Below are 17,126 nucleotides of genomic sequence, written 5' to 3' on the forward strand. Positions count from 1 at the left end.
GATTGTGCAAAGGGATTTTTTTTTATCAATGATCTTACTGAACTAAGCTGGAAATCAAGGTTATGCACAAACTAGCACAAGCCACTGTAATGACAGCACAGCCATGAGTTGCATAGCTTCAAAGCAACGCTCATTTAATCTGCTTTTGCACCTCTTTCTAGTTCCATTTCATCCTGATTTCCATGCTTTCTATGATCCATGTTGTTAAGTGAATGAAGTCACCAGAGAGAAGTACAGATAGATACGAAGCAGTCTCTTTATTCAACAAAATATCACAAATAAGCTGACAGCCTTTGGAGTCACGAGAGAAAGAGGAGACTCTGCTTGACCCAACACTAAAGACCAAAGACTAATTCAGGATAATTCCAACAAGTCCATATTTCCTTTGAACTACATGTCATAGGAAGTCATTCCTGCCTGTGGCCATCAAACTTTACAACTCCTTTCTTGGAGGCTCAGACACCCTGAGCCAATAGGCTGGTCCTGGACTTATTTCCTGGTATAATTTACATATTACTATTTAACTATTTATGGTTTTATTACTATTTATTATTTATGGTGCAACCATAACGGAAACCAATTTCCCCCGGGATCAATAAAGTATGACTATGACTAATTATTTATGGTTTTATATTGCTATATTTATACTCTATTCTTGGTTGGGGCAACTGTAATGAAAATCAATTTCCCTCAGGATCAATAAAGTATGACTATGACTATGTAACAGTTTCAAATGCCTGGTTCTTCCCACCAGCACGCCTCCCCCTTTGCACCAACACACCTCCCTCTTTGCACCTATGTTACACACATCCAAATACACACAAGTAATGAATTTAAATCAGCATGCCTGTTCTGCCAATTAACTTGGTTCATGGTTCTTAGGAGCCCCTTGTTCAGAGCTGCATTTTAAATTTAATCCATAATTCATATTTGAGTCTGAAGGCTAGTAGGTGAAGTCAGCTGAAGTTATTTGCTACGTGTGTTAATCTGAAAAATTGCTCTATCAATTGAGTGTCATCAAAGGATAGGAAATATCCTTGTAATCTCTCAGTTAAATGTGTTATTATTAAGTGAAAGTGAAGTTAAATGTGCTGTACATTAACTGGAATTACTGGTTTTGATTGTGAGTGACCTTTTTTGCCTTTTCTTTCCAGCTCCTGATCTGCATACTTGGTATTATTGCAATTGTTCATCTGGCATGGGCATCTTTGAAACGACCCTGTCATTTCATATTATTCTGCTTTTTGATTAGTTTTGGGTGGAACTGGGTGTTTTTGTATAAGGTATGGAAGGCTATGATTTAGCTTCTTTAAACTTCCGATAAAATTTTGCTTAGTTTTTGATTTTAAATATTTGTGTAAAGTACAGCATCATGCAACATAGAATCAGGCTCTTGGCCCAACAAGTCCAAGCTAACCAACAGTGCCTATTTGCATTAATTTCATTCTACTCACAGTCCCATTGATTGCACCTGAGGTCAGAATTGAACTTGTTGCTGGAACTGTGATGGAGCCACTGTCCTTGTCCTTGTTGTATCACTGTGCAGCCAGCCAGTATTCCCTTTTATACTGGGACTTAGCATTTATTTATAAACTGATTTGTAATTATTAGTTTGACTCATGAGGCTTCTTCATAAAATGCTATTGGTTTACGTGTATCTTTATGTACTTACCAAGGGAATGATTAGCTTGCAGGTTATTGTCTATTAGGCTTCATACCTGGCTACAGGATTTCAGGGACTTTAACCTATAATGCCTTTGCTAATCATCATTTTAGTCACAGAAGAAGGATTACTTCATTTGGGTTTAAACAAATTTTGGTGGTAGCACAAAATTTCTGTTGATTTGGCACTGTATTAGCGTACTCAAAGTTGGGTTAGTAGGACTGGTATGCAAGAGGAAATATAAATTAGTGGCTGAGATTATATTGAAGACAACTTTTTGAGACAGTATGGATACTGACTTATACCATCTGTCCCTGGAGCGATATGAGATGATCTTTTGAATTAAATATCAGAAAAAGATGATGCTTCATGTTGTCCTTGTTAAAATAAGGAAATATTTATTTGCAAAAAAAGTGGATATTTAAAAATGCTGGCACATGTATCGGTGTTTCTTTCTTCTATTGGTTGTGTGATGAAAAGTTGCATATCGTACAATCTTATGATGAATACAATGTGCTTTATTTTTGTAGACAGCCTTTGCAAAGCGCCAAGCTAACGTAGCCAAGTGGGAATATGATAAACCTATATGTGCAGGGGTTGAGAAAATGAATTGGAAAGGCAGTCTGGTTGGTGAGTACTTTGTAATGAAGAAGTTTTTAGTCATAGAGTTTCCCATTGTTATGCAATATCTCTAATGATTTTACTTTTGTAAGAGTGACAGTATTACAGAATGTAATATGGTGGTGTCATGTTATTCATGAAGCATACACATCTGCAGTGACAACAAAAAAATCTTTTCATTATTTCACAGAATTAACATTTGAGGCTGTAATACTTATGAATATTTGGTTATAATGGTGCACTAGTGGCTATCTAAGTAGCAGACCAAGTATAAACTGGTTCTCAGATAATTTTGTTGGAATTAAATGAAACGAAGTTAGCAGTGAAGTTACTTGAGTGGAAAAATAACAATTCATTAAGCACTTACAAAATTTTTGCAAGGCTAGACCAGGAGGGTGCAGGGAAGATGCTTGACTGACTGAAGAACTTAGAACCAGGGTTCATTGACTCAAAGTAAAGGGTAGACCACTTGGGCTGAGATCAAAATCAGAATCTAGTTTATTATCAAATATTCAAAATACATTTATTATCAAAGTATGTATGCAGTATTCAACCCTGACATTTGTCTTCCCACAGGGAACCACAAAACAAAGAAACACCTTGGCCCCCGTTCAAAAAAAACATCAAACATCTGATAAGCAAAAAATAGAACAAATCACACTAACAGCAAAAATGAGTGAAGAACACACAGAATATTAAACATCAAACTACAGAATCCTTGAAATAGTCTAGGAATGTTCATTATACAGTAGTTCAGTTCAATTTAACGCTATATTGTTTGTTGATTGCAGGCCATAGAGCCAGATCGTGTCAAAGTGCCTCGATCAAAATTGCGCAAAAGAGCAATAAAAAAAAGGAGTAACCAGAAACACATATAACATGAACTGCAGAGCCCTCTAAAGACAAGTCCAATCCACAGACATGCCGATTAAACCTTGCCCAGGACTGAAGACAGCTGCTACTTTATCCGGCAGCAGCGTCACAGAGGGAGAGGGAGACTGGACAAACGCAGGCAGACAGCACTGAACACCCGCTCACGTTCTGCTCTTGTCCTCGTTGATTTAAATCTTGCTCGACACTTTAATCAGCGAGTTTGCCATTCAATGGAGCCAGTTGTGGTTCCACCCTTCGCCATTAGGCCACATACTCCGTTCCCAACTTTGCCCTCAACCATACCAAACTCCCTCAGACAGTAAAAGCACCAGGTTCATTCAGTCAGCCCAAGAACACATCATCAAAAATGTAAATTACAGGCCCCAATCGCACACAGATTAGTAGTATGGCCAGATTTGGGAACAGCTTCTTTCCAACTGTGATAAGACTGCTGAACGGATCCTGACCCGTATCTGGGCCGTACCCTCCAAATATCCGGACCTGCCTCTCGGTTTTTTGCACTACCTTACTTTCCATTTTTCTATTTTCTATTTATGATTTATAATGTAAATTTTTAATACTTACTATCGATTTGTAATCCAGGGAGCGGGAAGCGCAGAATCAAATATCGCTATGATGGTTATGCATTCTAGTATCAATTGTTTGGCGACAATAAAGTATAAAGTATAAGTATGTTTAAAATAAGTAGTAGTTTTGTGAACTGTCTGCAGGACATTGCCGTTCGTCACGTTGGTGGCTGGTGCCATCTTCGACAAAGAGCGGGGGGACGTGAAGTTTTGCAGTGGCAGTACAGTGCAATACATTAAAAAACAAGAAATAAGTTATGCAAAAAGTCAAAATGTTCATGTTCCATTTAGAAACCTGATGGTGGAGGGGTAGGGATAGAAGCTGTCCCTAGAACACTGAGTGTATGACTTCAGGCTCGTTTACCTTCTCCCTAATGTCAGCAATGAGAAGAGGGCATGAACTGGCTGGTCCTTAATGATGGATGCTGTCTTTTGAGGCATCACCTATTGAAGATGTCATTGATGATTGAATGAATGAATAGATGAAGATCCATTTCTTCAATTTGAACATAAGAGCAGGAGTTGGCCATTTGGCCTTTCAAGCCTGTTCCACCCCATATCAATATCATGAATACTTTTCTACCTCAGCACTATTTTCTAGCATTATCACTGTGTGCCTTGATTCCCTAATGCTCAGAATAATCCACTGTGCTTTGTTTCCTAATGAAAACAGCAGAGTTTCCACAGTTGTCCAGTGTAGAGAATTCCAAATGTTCAGATCCTCTGAATGAAAAGAAGTTTCTCCTGATCTCAATCTGAAACAACCTATCCTTCATCTCAAACTTTGCCTTCAATCCTGACTCCTCAGTTAAGGGAAGCGTCTTCCCTGCCCATCACCTGTCAATCCTTACTCTCACTCTTCTAAACTCTAAAGAATAACTCAGCATGCACATCATACTGTAGGTAATAACACAAATGGATAGTGTATACTTGTTTTTTCATCACCTTTCTAGTTTAATGAGGTTAAATTATTACATTTGTTTCCTACATTTTATCTTTTAAATATTTACAAAGCAGCAGAAGTATCAGACAACATGAAACATTACTGTGAACTTTGTGAATATAAGTTGTGTAACTTTCAGAAGAGCTACATATTTTCTGGCCTCCCCTAGCTGTTCTTCTTTGGTTGTTAAACTGAGTTTTCCAGCAAGATTTGGCAATAGCTAATTGATATCTTGAATGTTTACATTTTGCCAGAATTTTGTGATGATTAAGAATGATCCTAAATTTGAAACTTGGAATATTAATTTTTAAATCTTTCCCCAAACAGAGTGGTTCAGGCGAACATGGACTCTGCAGGATGACCCATGTGAAGAATACTATAACGACCTGTTGGTAGATCCAGTTTGGGAAGTTCCACCAAGCAAGGTAAAAATAATAAAAATAATAGTCAGTGCATAGAATTTAAGTTTCCAGTGATGTAACCTGTGTACTTTTTCAGGCCCTGATGCTGACTTTAACAACACTGTTCACTGAACCCTTGAATCATATCGGGAAACCCATCAGTCAGTTTTTTCGAGACGTTCTTAAAGAACTTCCATGGCTATTGCAGTTTTACGTGGCCTGCTTGATAGTTCTGTCCTTTATTGTGAGTATTGGTTTTCATAAAAAAATTATATAATGTTCTTTATAATAAAATTACATGTTATAATGCTCATTTATTGATTAGATCCTGCTGATGTTATATTAAGTTTTAGTGTAATATTAATTTTTGGAGTTGAAGGAGTTGGTATAATCATATTTATCTTTCTTTGCTGTTTTTGTTTTGCAGGCAATTTGCTATTTCTGTATTCATGCAGTTTTTCGATATGGTTTACCTAGATTCCATCCAGATGATCATTTACGGCCTCCAATTGCGCACCATAGTGTGCCATATATAGCGCAAAACTCCGTTCATGATACCTTTTATCAAAGGGAAAGATGTGTGGATTATCAGGCAGGGGGGGATGCTCGATACGTTCCTGATGCCAGAAAAGATACCAAAAACGAACAGTCTCAGTCTGCAGTTACAGGTCCTGATAGACAAAATAATATGAATCAACAGGGTGTTGAAGATGTAATGAATTGGGAGAGAACTAGGGTGTCTGAAAATGGGAGTGGTGACAATCAGCTACGTAGAAGAGTAGTACCAGGCCATCATTTTTCTAGGCACTCTTCTGAAAATCAGCAGCCAGTCAGTGGCACCGTTTTGTCTACTGAACCACAGCCACTTGGAGAAAATCTACAAAATGATACAAAATTTGTCATGGAACATAATGTTGCTCATCAGGCTGGAGGGGTTGTTGGACAGAATGAACTTGGTGTTTTGCAAAGTAAGAATACAAATGGCCTCCCTTCTAGCAACTCTAATAAGATAAGAGCGAGGGAGAAGGGTGTGCAGAAAAATGGACAAACTCTCGAGGACCCCTGGATAGCTGACAAGTCTATCAATGCATTTCCACAGCATCCATCAGACAATGCCACAGACATGGAACCTATTGATAAAAAGAATCTCCAAGAAAAACTTGAAAATGAGGAATCCTTCGTAGAAACTGTGGGAACAGAGGTAAATTGCCATAAAGTCTTAATTCAGGGCATCCCTGGGTAATAGTCCTTAGATTAATTTTTAAATTAATTAATTTTAAGTTGGAAAATACACACAAATGGCTTGATATCATTACATTATCTTGGAAAGAACAGTTCCTAAAAGTGAAGAGAAAAAAAATCTGATACTGGCTTTTGTAGGAACGAACGTATGTACAGTGGTGCTAGAAAGTTTGTGGACCCTGTAGAATTTTCGCTATTTCTTCATGAATATGAACTAAAATGTGATCAGATCTTCATGCAAGTCCTAAAACTGGATAAGGAGGACCCAATTAAATAAATAACACAAAAAAACATTATGTTTGTTCATTTATTTATTATTACATGCTTTTGTTGAGAAAAAGTATGTGAACCTTTGCTTTCAGTAACTTGTACAATAACTTAAACCAAACATTTCCGGTAACTGTTGATCAGTTCCACATATTGGCTTAGAGGAATTTTGGGCCATTCCTCCCTACAAAACTGCTTCAACTCTGGGATGTTGGTGGGCTTCCTTGCACGACCTGCTTTTTTCAGGTCCTTCCACAACATTTCTATAGGATTAGGGTTTGGATTTCAACTCAGCCATTCCAAAGCACTTTTTTTTTTTCTTTTTAAACCATTCCATTGTTGATTTACTCTTGTCTCTCGGATTTTTGTCTTGTTGCATTGTCCGACTTCTATTAAGCTTCAGGTGACGGACTGCTACCCTGACATTCTCCTGTAAAATGTTTTGATACCATTTTGAATTCATTTTTCCCCTCGATAATTGCAAGCTGTGCAGGTCCTGAGGCAGCAAAGCAGCCCCAAACCATGATGCTTCTTCCACAATGCTTCACAGTTGGGATGAGGTTTTGTTGTTGATGTGCAGTGTTCTTTTTCCTCCAAACAGAGCAATGTGTATTTCTGCCAAATAGTTCAATTTTTGTCTACCTGTCCACAAGACATTGTCCCAGAAGCGTTGTAGAATATCCAGGTGGGCTTTTGCAAACTTGAGATATGCAGCAATATTTTTTTTTGGAGACAAGTGGTTTCCTCTGTGGTGTTCTTCCATGAACACCATTCTTGTTCAGTGATTTTCTAATAGTGGACACATGAACAGAGACTTTAGCAAGTTCTAGAGATTCTGCAGGTCTTTTGCTGTTACTCTTGGGTCCTTTTTCACCTCCTTATGCATTGCACATTGTGCTTTTGGTGAGATCTTTGCAGGATGCCCACTACTAGGGAGAGTAGCAACAGTACTGAGTTTCTTCCATTTGTAAACAGTTTCTCCTACTGTGGACTGATGAACACTCAGGTCCTTAGAAATGCTTTTGAAGCCTTTTCCAGCTTCATGCATCTCTACAATTCTTCTTCTAAGGTCCTCTGAAAATTGTTTTGATCAAGGCATGGTGCACATAAATAGATCTTTCTGGAGAAGAGGAGGCTCTGTCGGTAACCTGACTTTGTGTGTTTTTTAAAGGGCAGGGCACCTCTACAACCCACATCTCCAATCCCATCTCATTCATTGGAAGAGCTGACTCCAAATTGCTTTTGTGGAAGGCAATACCCCAAGGCTCCCATACTTTTTCCAACAAATACATGTAATATTGGATAATTTTTCTCAGCAAATAATGAGGTATAATGCTTTTTGTGTTTTTATCTCATTTTAGGACTTGAGTGAAGATCTGATCACATTTTAGGTCATATTTACGCAGAAGTAGAGAAAATTCTATTCTAAGGGTGAACATAGGTTGGGTATTTGTAACCCAAGGGTTGCCTATACTTCTCTGACAGAAGTCCTCAGCAAACTATTTCTCAGCAGGCCTTCAACTGATTCATTATAACCTCTGAATTAAATGGGAAAACCAAATGCCTTTTGTTTTAAAGTATTCCAGAAAAAGGTAAAAGAAGCAGGATTTATCATTGAAGATTGCTGTCTTAAGCTGACATTTCAGCTATCATATTAAGGAAGTCAAGAGGGATAGAATAAAGTGGCACTGAGGTGACAGATCAGGCTGTATATTATTGAATGGTAGAGCAGGCATAAGAGTAGGAGGCAATGTTTCTAATTCTAAAAGCTGAAAGCAATGATGTGATTCAGTTTGTGTCTTTGAATTATTACCACGAGACTAAATTTACAATATCATCTGTAGTAGAAACTATATTGTGAATGTATGAATGTAAACAGTACTGTGAAGTACAAAACTGAACTTCATCAAAAAGTGATGTTCCTTCTTGTGTGGATTCTGCCTGTTGATGTTAACCTGATGTAAATTATAGTTGTGTTAGATTGTCGGACTTTTGAGTGTAGTATAGTATTTGAAATAAAGCTTAAATATTTTCTGGAAAATAATTTAACCCAGGGGTTCCCAATCAATTTTTATGCCATGGACCAATACCATTAAGCAAGGGAACCCTTGACTTAACCTATGAAATTCTAGCACATACAGTGACATGCAGAAGTTTGGGCACCCCGGTCAAAATTTCTGTTGCTGTGAATAGCTAAGCGAGTAAAAGATTAACTTTATGCCTTTTGAAAATCAGTTCAAGATGACACATTTCTTTAATATTTTAAGCAAGAAAACTTTTTTATTTCCATCTTTTACAGTTTCAAAATAACAGAAAAGGAAAAGGGCCCGAAGCAAAAGTTTGGGCACCCTGCATGGCAGTACTTAGTAACACCCCCTTTGGCAAGTTTTCAATTCTTGTTTGGGGGATTTTCGCCCATTCTTCCTTGCAAAAGGCTTCTAGTTCTGTGAGATTCTTGGGCCGTCTTGCATGCACTGCTCTTTTGAGGTCTATCCACAGATTCTCGATGATGTTTAGGTCAGGGACTGTGAGGGCCATGGCAAAACCTTCAGCTTGCGCCTCTTGAGGTAGTCCATTGTGGATTTTGAGGTGTGTTTAGGATCACTATCCTGTGTAAAAGCCATCCTCTTTTCATCTTCGGCTTTTTTACAGACGGTGTGATGTTTGCTTCCAGAATTTGCTGGTATTTAATTGAATTCATTCTTCCCTCTACCAGTGCAATGTTCCCCGTGCCACTGGCTGCAACATAAGCCCAAAGCATGATTGATCCACCCCTGTGCTTAACAGTTGGAGAGGGGTTCTTTTCATGAAATTCTGCACCCTTTTTTCTCCAAACATACCTTTGCTCATTGTGGCCAAAAAGTTCTATTCAAAAGGTTCAAAGGAATATCAAAACAAGCCTGATGCATTTTGGAAACAAGTCCTATGGACTGATGAAGTTAAAATAGAAATTTTTGGCCACACTGAGCAAAGGTATGTTTGGAGAAAAACAGGTGCAAAATTTCATGAAAAGAAACCCTCTCCAACTGTTAAGCACGGGGCTGGATCGATCATGCTTTGGACTTGTGTTGCAGCCAGTGGCACGGGGAACATTTACTGGTAGAGGGAAGAATTAATTCAATTAAATACCAGCAAATTCTGGAAGCAAACATCACACCATCTGTAAAAAAAAAAGCCGAAGATGGAAAGAGGATGACTTCTACAACAGGATAATGATCCTAAACACACCTCAACATCCACAATGGACTACCTCAAGAGGCGCAAGCTCAAGGTTTTGCCATGGCCCTCACAGTCCCCTGACCTAAACATCATCGAGAATCTGTGGATAGACCTCAAAAGAGCAGTGCCTGCAAGACGGCCCAAGAATCTCACAGAACTAGAAGCCTTTTGTAAGGAAGACTGGGCAAAAATCCCCCAAACAAGAATTGAGAGACTTAACTGGCTACAGAAAGCGTTTACAAGCTGTGATACTTGCGAAAGCAGGTGTTACTAAGTACTGCCATGCAGAGTGCCTAAACTTTTGCTTTGGGCCCTTTTCCTTTTTTATTATTTTGAAACTGTAAAAGACGGAAATAAAAAAGTTTTCTTGCTTAAAATATTAAAGAAATGTGTCATCTTTAACTTTATGCCTTTTGGAAATCAGGTCATCTTTTACTTGCTTAGCTATTCACAGTAACAGAAATTTTGACCAGGGGTGCCCAAACTTTTGCATGCCACTGTAGGTCAATTAAGATTTAGCATCTTTAGTGCTATTATGTGAATAGATTAGTAATTAATCTGGGGGGGGGAGGGGGTGGGTGCTGCGGATCTCTTGGAAACCTACCGAATGTTGAAAGGACTAGATAGGGCGGATGTGGAGAGTATGCTTCCTATGGTGCGGGTATCCAGAACTAGAGGCCACAGTCTCAAAACTGAGGGGAAACATTTTAGAACAGAGCTAAGGAGGAATTTTTATTTAAGCTAGTGAGTAGTGAATCTGTGGACTGCTCTCCCTGAGACTGCAATGGAGGCAAAGTCCATGGGTATATTTAAAGCAGAAGTTGATAGTTTCCTGATCAGTCAGGGCATCGAAGGATATGGCGAGAAGCATATGGGTTGAGTGAGAGCTGGGATCAGCCATAATGGAATAGCGGAGCAGACTCAATGGGCTGAATGACCTAATTCTACTCCTGTGTCTTATGGTCTTATTAAACCTAATTATCTGTTCACTTTTCATAAATTTTCAGGCTTTGTGTAGAATAATGCTTGTCTTTTCTACAGGATTTCAACAATCTAGAATCTGGAGAGAATCAAAGAACATGAAGACATGTTGAAATCATGTTAAAGCAGATAACATAATTTGTGACAATTGATTGCTGGAAATTTAAGATAACTGAAAGATGAAATAATTGAAGATAAAGCATGTCTTAATACAACAGCAATAACAAGAATTTACACTGTATATATACATCTCTGAAATTTTGGGAGTGAAAAAATACTAAGTTTTCTAGTAGTGCTTGCGTATCACTGCACAAATTACATTCAGAAACATGAGAAATTCTGCAGATGCTGGAAATCCAAAGCAACAAACACAAAATGCTGGAGGAACTCAGCAGGTCAGGCAGCATCTCAATAAACAGCCAACGTTTCAGGCCGAGGTCCTCCTTCTGGACTGGAAAGGAAGGGGGAAGACACCATAACAAAAAGGTGGGGTAAGGGAAGCAGGATAGCTTGAAGTTGATAGGTGGGTAGGAAAGGTAAAGGACTGGAGAGGAAGGAATCTGATAAGAGGAGTGACAGGGGGAGGTGCTAGGCAGGTGAGAAAAGGATATTTTCCAATAGTGATCAACATTAAAACAAAATCTGTTGTGGCGTCATTACTCATCCACAGGTGTAACATAGATCTGTATTCTACAGTTATCCAGCATCTCCGTGATCATTGAAAGATAGTTCTTACTTGTCAAAGGTATTTATTTTCGAAACTCAGCATCTTAGAGTTCTTTAAATGTTCTACTGTACAATAGGACACTCATTGTAATCAATAACTTGCGTATTCCCACTGCTGTATTTTAGAAAAGCTAAGAGTCAAATGTTTTGCAATTGCATTACAGAACAAGTATTTTGAATAAAGGCAAAATAAGGGAATGCTTTAACATTTGCAAAGTAGATCTTTAGCAGTTTCTCAAACCAACTGTACATACGTTAACTTCAAAATTTACAAATGCTTAAGCTCTTGCATTAATACATGGATATTTATGAAGGTTTTCCACAATTGTATTTGATCATTCCCTTCACAATTATAAAATGTATACACATTCATCACTAAACTGGAAGCAAGAATACAAAAAAAAAGATCTGCAGGAGCAGGATTTTGAGTTTTAATTTAAACTTAATTTCTAAAAACGGTACACTGATTCCAAAGAATGTATACATTATTGAAATTATTTATGCATAATTCAACCATAAGTTTATCATACGTGTTTCTTCCTGTCGCAATTGAAAAAAAAACCTAAAATTCTGTAGTTTCATGAAAGGATCTTGAAACGGAGAATCAGCCCAAGATTGGCAGCACCAGTCATCAAGTAAGCCTGCAATTTATGTACATTTGAGAATTGTTCCATTTATAAATACAATTTCCTGTAGGCATTGCCAAAACAAGTCAAACAATAAGTAGTGTAATTTTTCTGTAATTAAAATGTTACTATTTTTTGCTATTAATTCCAATGTTTGTTGATCTCATAACATGTAAACCTAAAAATCATAATAATTCTTTTCAAACGAGAAAATTTGCAGATGCTGGAAATCCAAGCAATACACAAAGCACTGGAGGAACTCAGCAGGTCAGGCAGCATCTACGTAAAGCTGCTGCCTGGCCTTCTGAGTTCCTCCAGCATTTTGTGTGTGTTGATAATATTTTCATTTTACTCTTAAGCAATTTGCATTAAAATTATATTCCTGTAAAATTTTAACAGGTCAATAAAAAAAGCAAACAATTACTCAATTGAGTACATTTTAGACAAAATTGCCGGTTGCTGGAAATCCAAAGTGCAGTGTAAATTTTACCAATTTCTCATGAATATTTACTATTTTCATTATCAGTCAGCATCCATTCATTTCAGTGGGATCGATTTTACTTTGTTCCCTCACTGGAACAAAGTGTAACACGTTGTTCATTCATCCGTTTGGCCTGAGATCGTACGATCAGGCTAAAAAAGTCTTCATCGGGAACAGTTACACACTTCTGTGTAAATTGTGGAGGCGTACATCTCTGGTCATCCAGCCTACAGCCCTGAAATGTATAAATTCAATAATTGCTTTAATAACATCAATTATTTTTGTAAAAGCTATTTAAAATGGATGCCTAAAACACTAAATGTTTCACTATCAAACTGTGTGTTTAATATTACACCTCAGTTCACAAAGCTGCATATTTGTCTCAAGAGGCAGTTAAAATCTACGTACAAGGGAATATCTTTTCCAAAGTTTATATTTTATGTACACTAAATGTTCTATTGCCTGGAAGAATTGTCTGATAGAGCTGGAGAATGTGGAATCTGCATCACTGCCAACATTTAAGTAGTATCTAAATTAGCCTGAATCACCTAGGTATAGAAAATATGGCCCAAAGACTGGAAGATGGGATTAATATGGATGGGTGCCCACAACTGAAAGCAAATTGTATCCCTCTAAAATTCAAAATACACACAAGTATACTTTACAAATACCACACTGTCACTTAATTTTTCATTGGAAAATAAAATTACTAAAATCTGGTCCTTGTAATAGGCAGAATCATACCTAATGGCATTTATAGGATCTGGATATCACTGGAAATGTCAGCATTTATTGTGCATCTATAACTGCCCCCCCCCCCAAAGTGAGTAGACATTTACAGATTTAGAGGCATATAGGTGTGTGTAATCAATTTGGTTATGAGCAATGGTTACCTTCAAAGGACTTCAGTGAACCAGGTTAAATTTAACCACAATGCAGTAAATTGTTATTGTTACTGATATTAGCTTTAATGTCCATTTAATTTAATAACTTGAATTTATATTCTTTGAGGTATCCTAGGCCAATTAACCGTTTGAACAGTGACAAAACGTAACTAAAATGATTGGTCAATGCAGTAACAGCCAAGTCTTATCAGTGAAGAATCAGAATTCAGAGAGAGGCTGTAAGGCCAACTTATTTATTAGTGAGAGAATACATGGGCCACTGATGACTTTTTTTCTTCTTCTATATTATGTATTGCATTGAACTGCTATTGCCAAGTTAACAAATTTCACAGCACATGCCGGTGTAATAAACCTGATTTTGATTCTGATAAGGATTAGATATGTAATGCAGTAGGGTAGGAGTAATCTTTAAATAGAACTTCACAGATGATGACAAACTAATGTAATTATGGGACTTAACCAAATGGAACTAAAGGCTCAGATGTAAAATTACAAATGGGAGTTATTAAAGAAAGTGCAGGCCCTTCAGCCCATCATGGTCTGCCAACCTATATAAACCCTCTCCGTGATCAATCTAACCTCTCCCTCCCACTTAGCCCATAATGCTCCAGTTTTCTTTCATCCATATGCCTAAGAATCTCTCAAATGTCCCTAATGTATCAGACTCTACCGCCACTCTTGGCAGTGTATCTACTATTCTGAGTAGAAAGCCTACTTCAGATATATCCCCTAAACTTCCTTCCACTCACTCTAAAAGGATGTGTTTTGGTATTAGCCATTACCACCCTGGGAAAAAAGCAGTGGTTGTCTACTTGATTTGTGCCTCTTATCATCGGATACCCCTCTATCAAGTCGCCTCTCATCCTCCTTCCCTCCAAAGAGAAAAGCCTTAGCTCACTCAACCTTTCCACAGCAGATAAGTTCTCTGATCCAGGCAGCATCCAGATAAATCTCTGCTACAATCTCTCTAAAAACATCCACGTCCTTATAATGATGCAACCAGAAATGAACACAATACTCTGGTCTAACCAGTTTTATAGAACTGCAACATTACCTCACAGCTCTTAACCTCAATCCCATATGACACAGGAGCAGAATCAGGCCATTTGGCCCATCGATTCTACACCACAATTCCATCATGGCTAATTTATTATCCATCTCAACACCATTTTCTTGTGTACTCCCAATAACCTAATTAATAATGACTAATTAAATACCTATCAACCTCCTTTTCAAATACACCCAGTGTCTTGGCCTCCACAGTTGTCTGTGGCAATGAATTTACAGATTCACTACCCTCTGGCTAAAGAAATTTCTCCTAATTTCTGTTCTAAATGGTAATTCCTCAATTCTGAGGCTGTGTCTCTGGTGCTACATTCCCCCACTATAGGAAGCATCCCCTCCATATCCACTCTATCTAGGCCTTTCAATATTCTATAGGTTTCAATGAGATTCCTTATCATTCTTCTAAGTTCTAGCAAGTACAGGCCAGGAACCATCAAATGCTCCCCTTATGATAACCCTTTCATTCCCAGAATCATTCTTGTGAACCTCCTCTGGACCCTCTCCAATGCCAGCACATCTTGGATAAGGAGTCCAAAACTGCTCACAATATTCCAAGTGCAATGTGGCCAACACCTTATGGAAAGTATCAACTTTACATAAACACAAGGAAGTCTGCAAACGCTGGAAACACACACAAAATGCTGGCAGAACTCAGCAGTCAGGCAGCATCTATGGAAATGAATAAATAGTCTTCCCCCTTCCATCTCAGTCCTGAAGGAGGGTCTCAGCCCAAAACATTGACTTTTTCTTTTAAACCACCCTATCAACTTGCACAGCAACTTTGAGAGATCTATGGATATCAAAACCCCTCTATTCCTCCACACTACTAAGATAGATAGATATACTTTATTGATCTCGAGGGAAATTGGGTTTCGTTACAGCTGCACCAACCAAGAATACAGCATAAATATAGCAATACAAAACCCACAAACAATCAAACAACAAATGTAAACTATGCCAGATGGAAAGTAAGTCCAGGACCAGTCTATTGGCTCAGGGTGTCTGACCCTCCACGGGAGGAGCTGCAAATTTGATGGCCACAGGCAGGAACGACCTTCCGTGCTGCCCAGTGTTGTATCTCGGTGGGATATGACCGAAGTCCAACAGTAAAAAGTTCAATATCTGGTCTACAAACATGTTCCTCAATCGTAATCCTGCCATTAATCATGTACTCTTAATTTCAAGTTCGATCTTTCAAACACTTTCCAAATTGAATTCCATCTGCCACTTCTCAGCCCAACTCTGTATCCTGTCAATATCCTGTTATAATGAGACTCTTGAGGAAAGCTAGAGTTCTTTATGAAACCAGAGTAATCTCAGACTCTTCTTCGCCTTTGTGTTCTATCCTGTGTGATACCACCATATGGCATGTGGGGCCCTTTGCATTTGCTCCTTCTGCGCACAGACAGGGCAATGGACAATTTTAGCCTGTGTTTTTCTGCTACCACTTGAAGTTACCATTTAAAGAATAATGATGTACCTTGTTTTTTCCAAAGCAAATGCCAAGCTGACACCAACACAGTCAAGTATGGAAATTTTCAGAACCATATACTAAGATAGGTGGAGTTGTGGATAATGAAGTAGGTTTTCAAAGCTTGCAGAGAGATTTAGGCCAGTTAGAAGAGTGGGCTGAAAGATGGCAGATGGAGTTTAATGCTGATAAATGTGAGGTGCTACATTTTGGTAGGACTAATCAAAATAGGACATACATAGTAAATGGTAGGGCACTGAAGAATGCAGTAGAACAGAGGGATCTAGGAATAATGATGCATAGTTCCCTGAAGGTGGAATCTCATGTGGATAGGGTAGTGAAGAAAGCTTTTGGTATGCTGGCCTTTATAAATCAGAGCATTGAGTATAGGAGTTGGGATGTAATGTTGAAATTGTACAAGACATTGGTAGGCCAAATTTGGAGTATTGTGTACAGTTCTGGTCACCAAATTATAGGAAAGATGTCAACAAAATAGAGAGAGTACGGAGAAGATTTACTAGAATGTCACCTGGGTTTCATCACCCAAGTTACAGAGAAAGGTTGAACAAATTGGGTCTTTATTCTTTGGAGCATAGAAGGTTGAGGGGGGACTTGATAGAGGTATTTAAAATTATGAGGGGGATTGATAGAGTTGACGTGGATCGGCTTTTTCAATTGAGAGTAGGGGAGATTGAAACAAGAGGATATGAGTTGAGAGTTAAAGGGCAAAAGTTTAGGGGTAACATGAGGGGGAACTTCTTTACTCAGAGAGTGGTAGCTGTGTGGAATGAGCTTCCAGCAGAAGTGGTAGAGGCATGTTCGATGTTGTCATTTAAAGTTAAATTGGATAGGTATATGGACAGGAAAGGAATGGAGGGTTATGGGCTGAGTGCAGGTTGGTGGGACTAGGTGAGAGTAAACGTTCGGCACGGACTAGAAGGGCCGAGATGGCCTGCTTCCGTGCTGTAATTGTTATATGGTTATAATTTAAAGAAAAGTTACTTCAGGTATAGGGTAGGTATAATCCTACAAAGGGAAAAGATACAGAACCAAAG

The 17,126-nt window shown here is 38.3% G+C and overlaps 2 protein-coding genes across 5 annotated transcripts in view; one reads left to right on the plus strand and one right to left on the minus strand.

Moving 5' to 3' along the window:
• Positions 1-12,658, plus strand: part of clcc1 (chloride channel CLIC-like 1) — a 36,338-nt gene extending 23,680 nt beyond the window's left edge. Inside the window, exons 6-11 of one of the 2 annotated variants that reach the window (XM_063063910.1) lie at positions 1,155-1,283; positions 2,194-2,293; positions 5,015-5,112; positions 5,186-5,332; positions 5,516-6,289; positions 10,858-12,655. In XM_063063910.1, coding sequence (XP_062919980.1) covers positions 1,155-1,283; positions 2,194-2,293; positions 5,015-5,112; positions 5,186-5,332; positions 5,516-6,289; positions 10,858-10,899 — 1,290 coding nt within the window. In that variant the 3' untranslated portion in view covers positions 10,900-12,655. Of the gene's footprint in view, positions 1-1,154; positions 1,284-2,193; positions 2,294-5,014; positions 5,113-5,185; positions 5,333-5,515; positions 6,290-10,857 lie in introns of both variants that reach the window. The other variant, XM_063063911.1, reaches the window with a different exon arrangement.
• A 40-nt stretch (positions 12,659-12,698) lies between these two features.
• The window catches only part of gpsm2 (G protein signaling modulator 2), a 70,191-nt gene continuing 65,763 nt past the window's right edge, over positions 12,699-17,126 (minus strand). For all 3 annotated transcript variants that reach the window (XM_063063908.1, XM_063063909.1, XM_063063907.1), the window contains one exon: positions 12,699-12,865. In XM_063063908.1, the coding sequence (XP_062919978.1) occupies positions 12,707-12,865 (159 nt within the window). In that variant the 3' untranslated portion in view covers positions 12,699-12,706. The remainder of the gene's footprint in view (positions 12,866-17,126) is intronic.

Source organism: Mobula hypostoma, chromosome 12, assembly GCF_963921235.1.
Source record: "Mobula hypostoma chromosome 12, sMobHyp1.1, whole genome shotgun sequence".
NCBI classification, from domain to species: Eukaryota; Metazoa; Chordata; class Chondrichthyes; order Myliobatiformes; family Myliobatidae; genus Mobula; species Mobula hypostoma.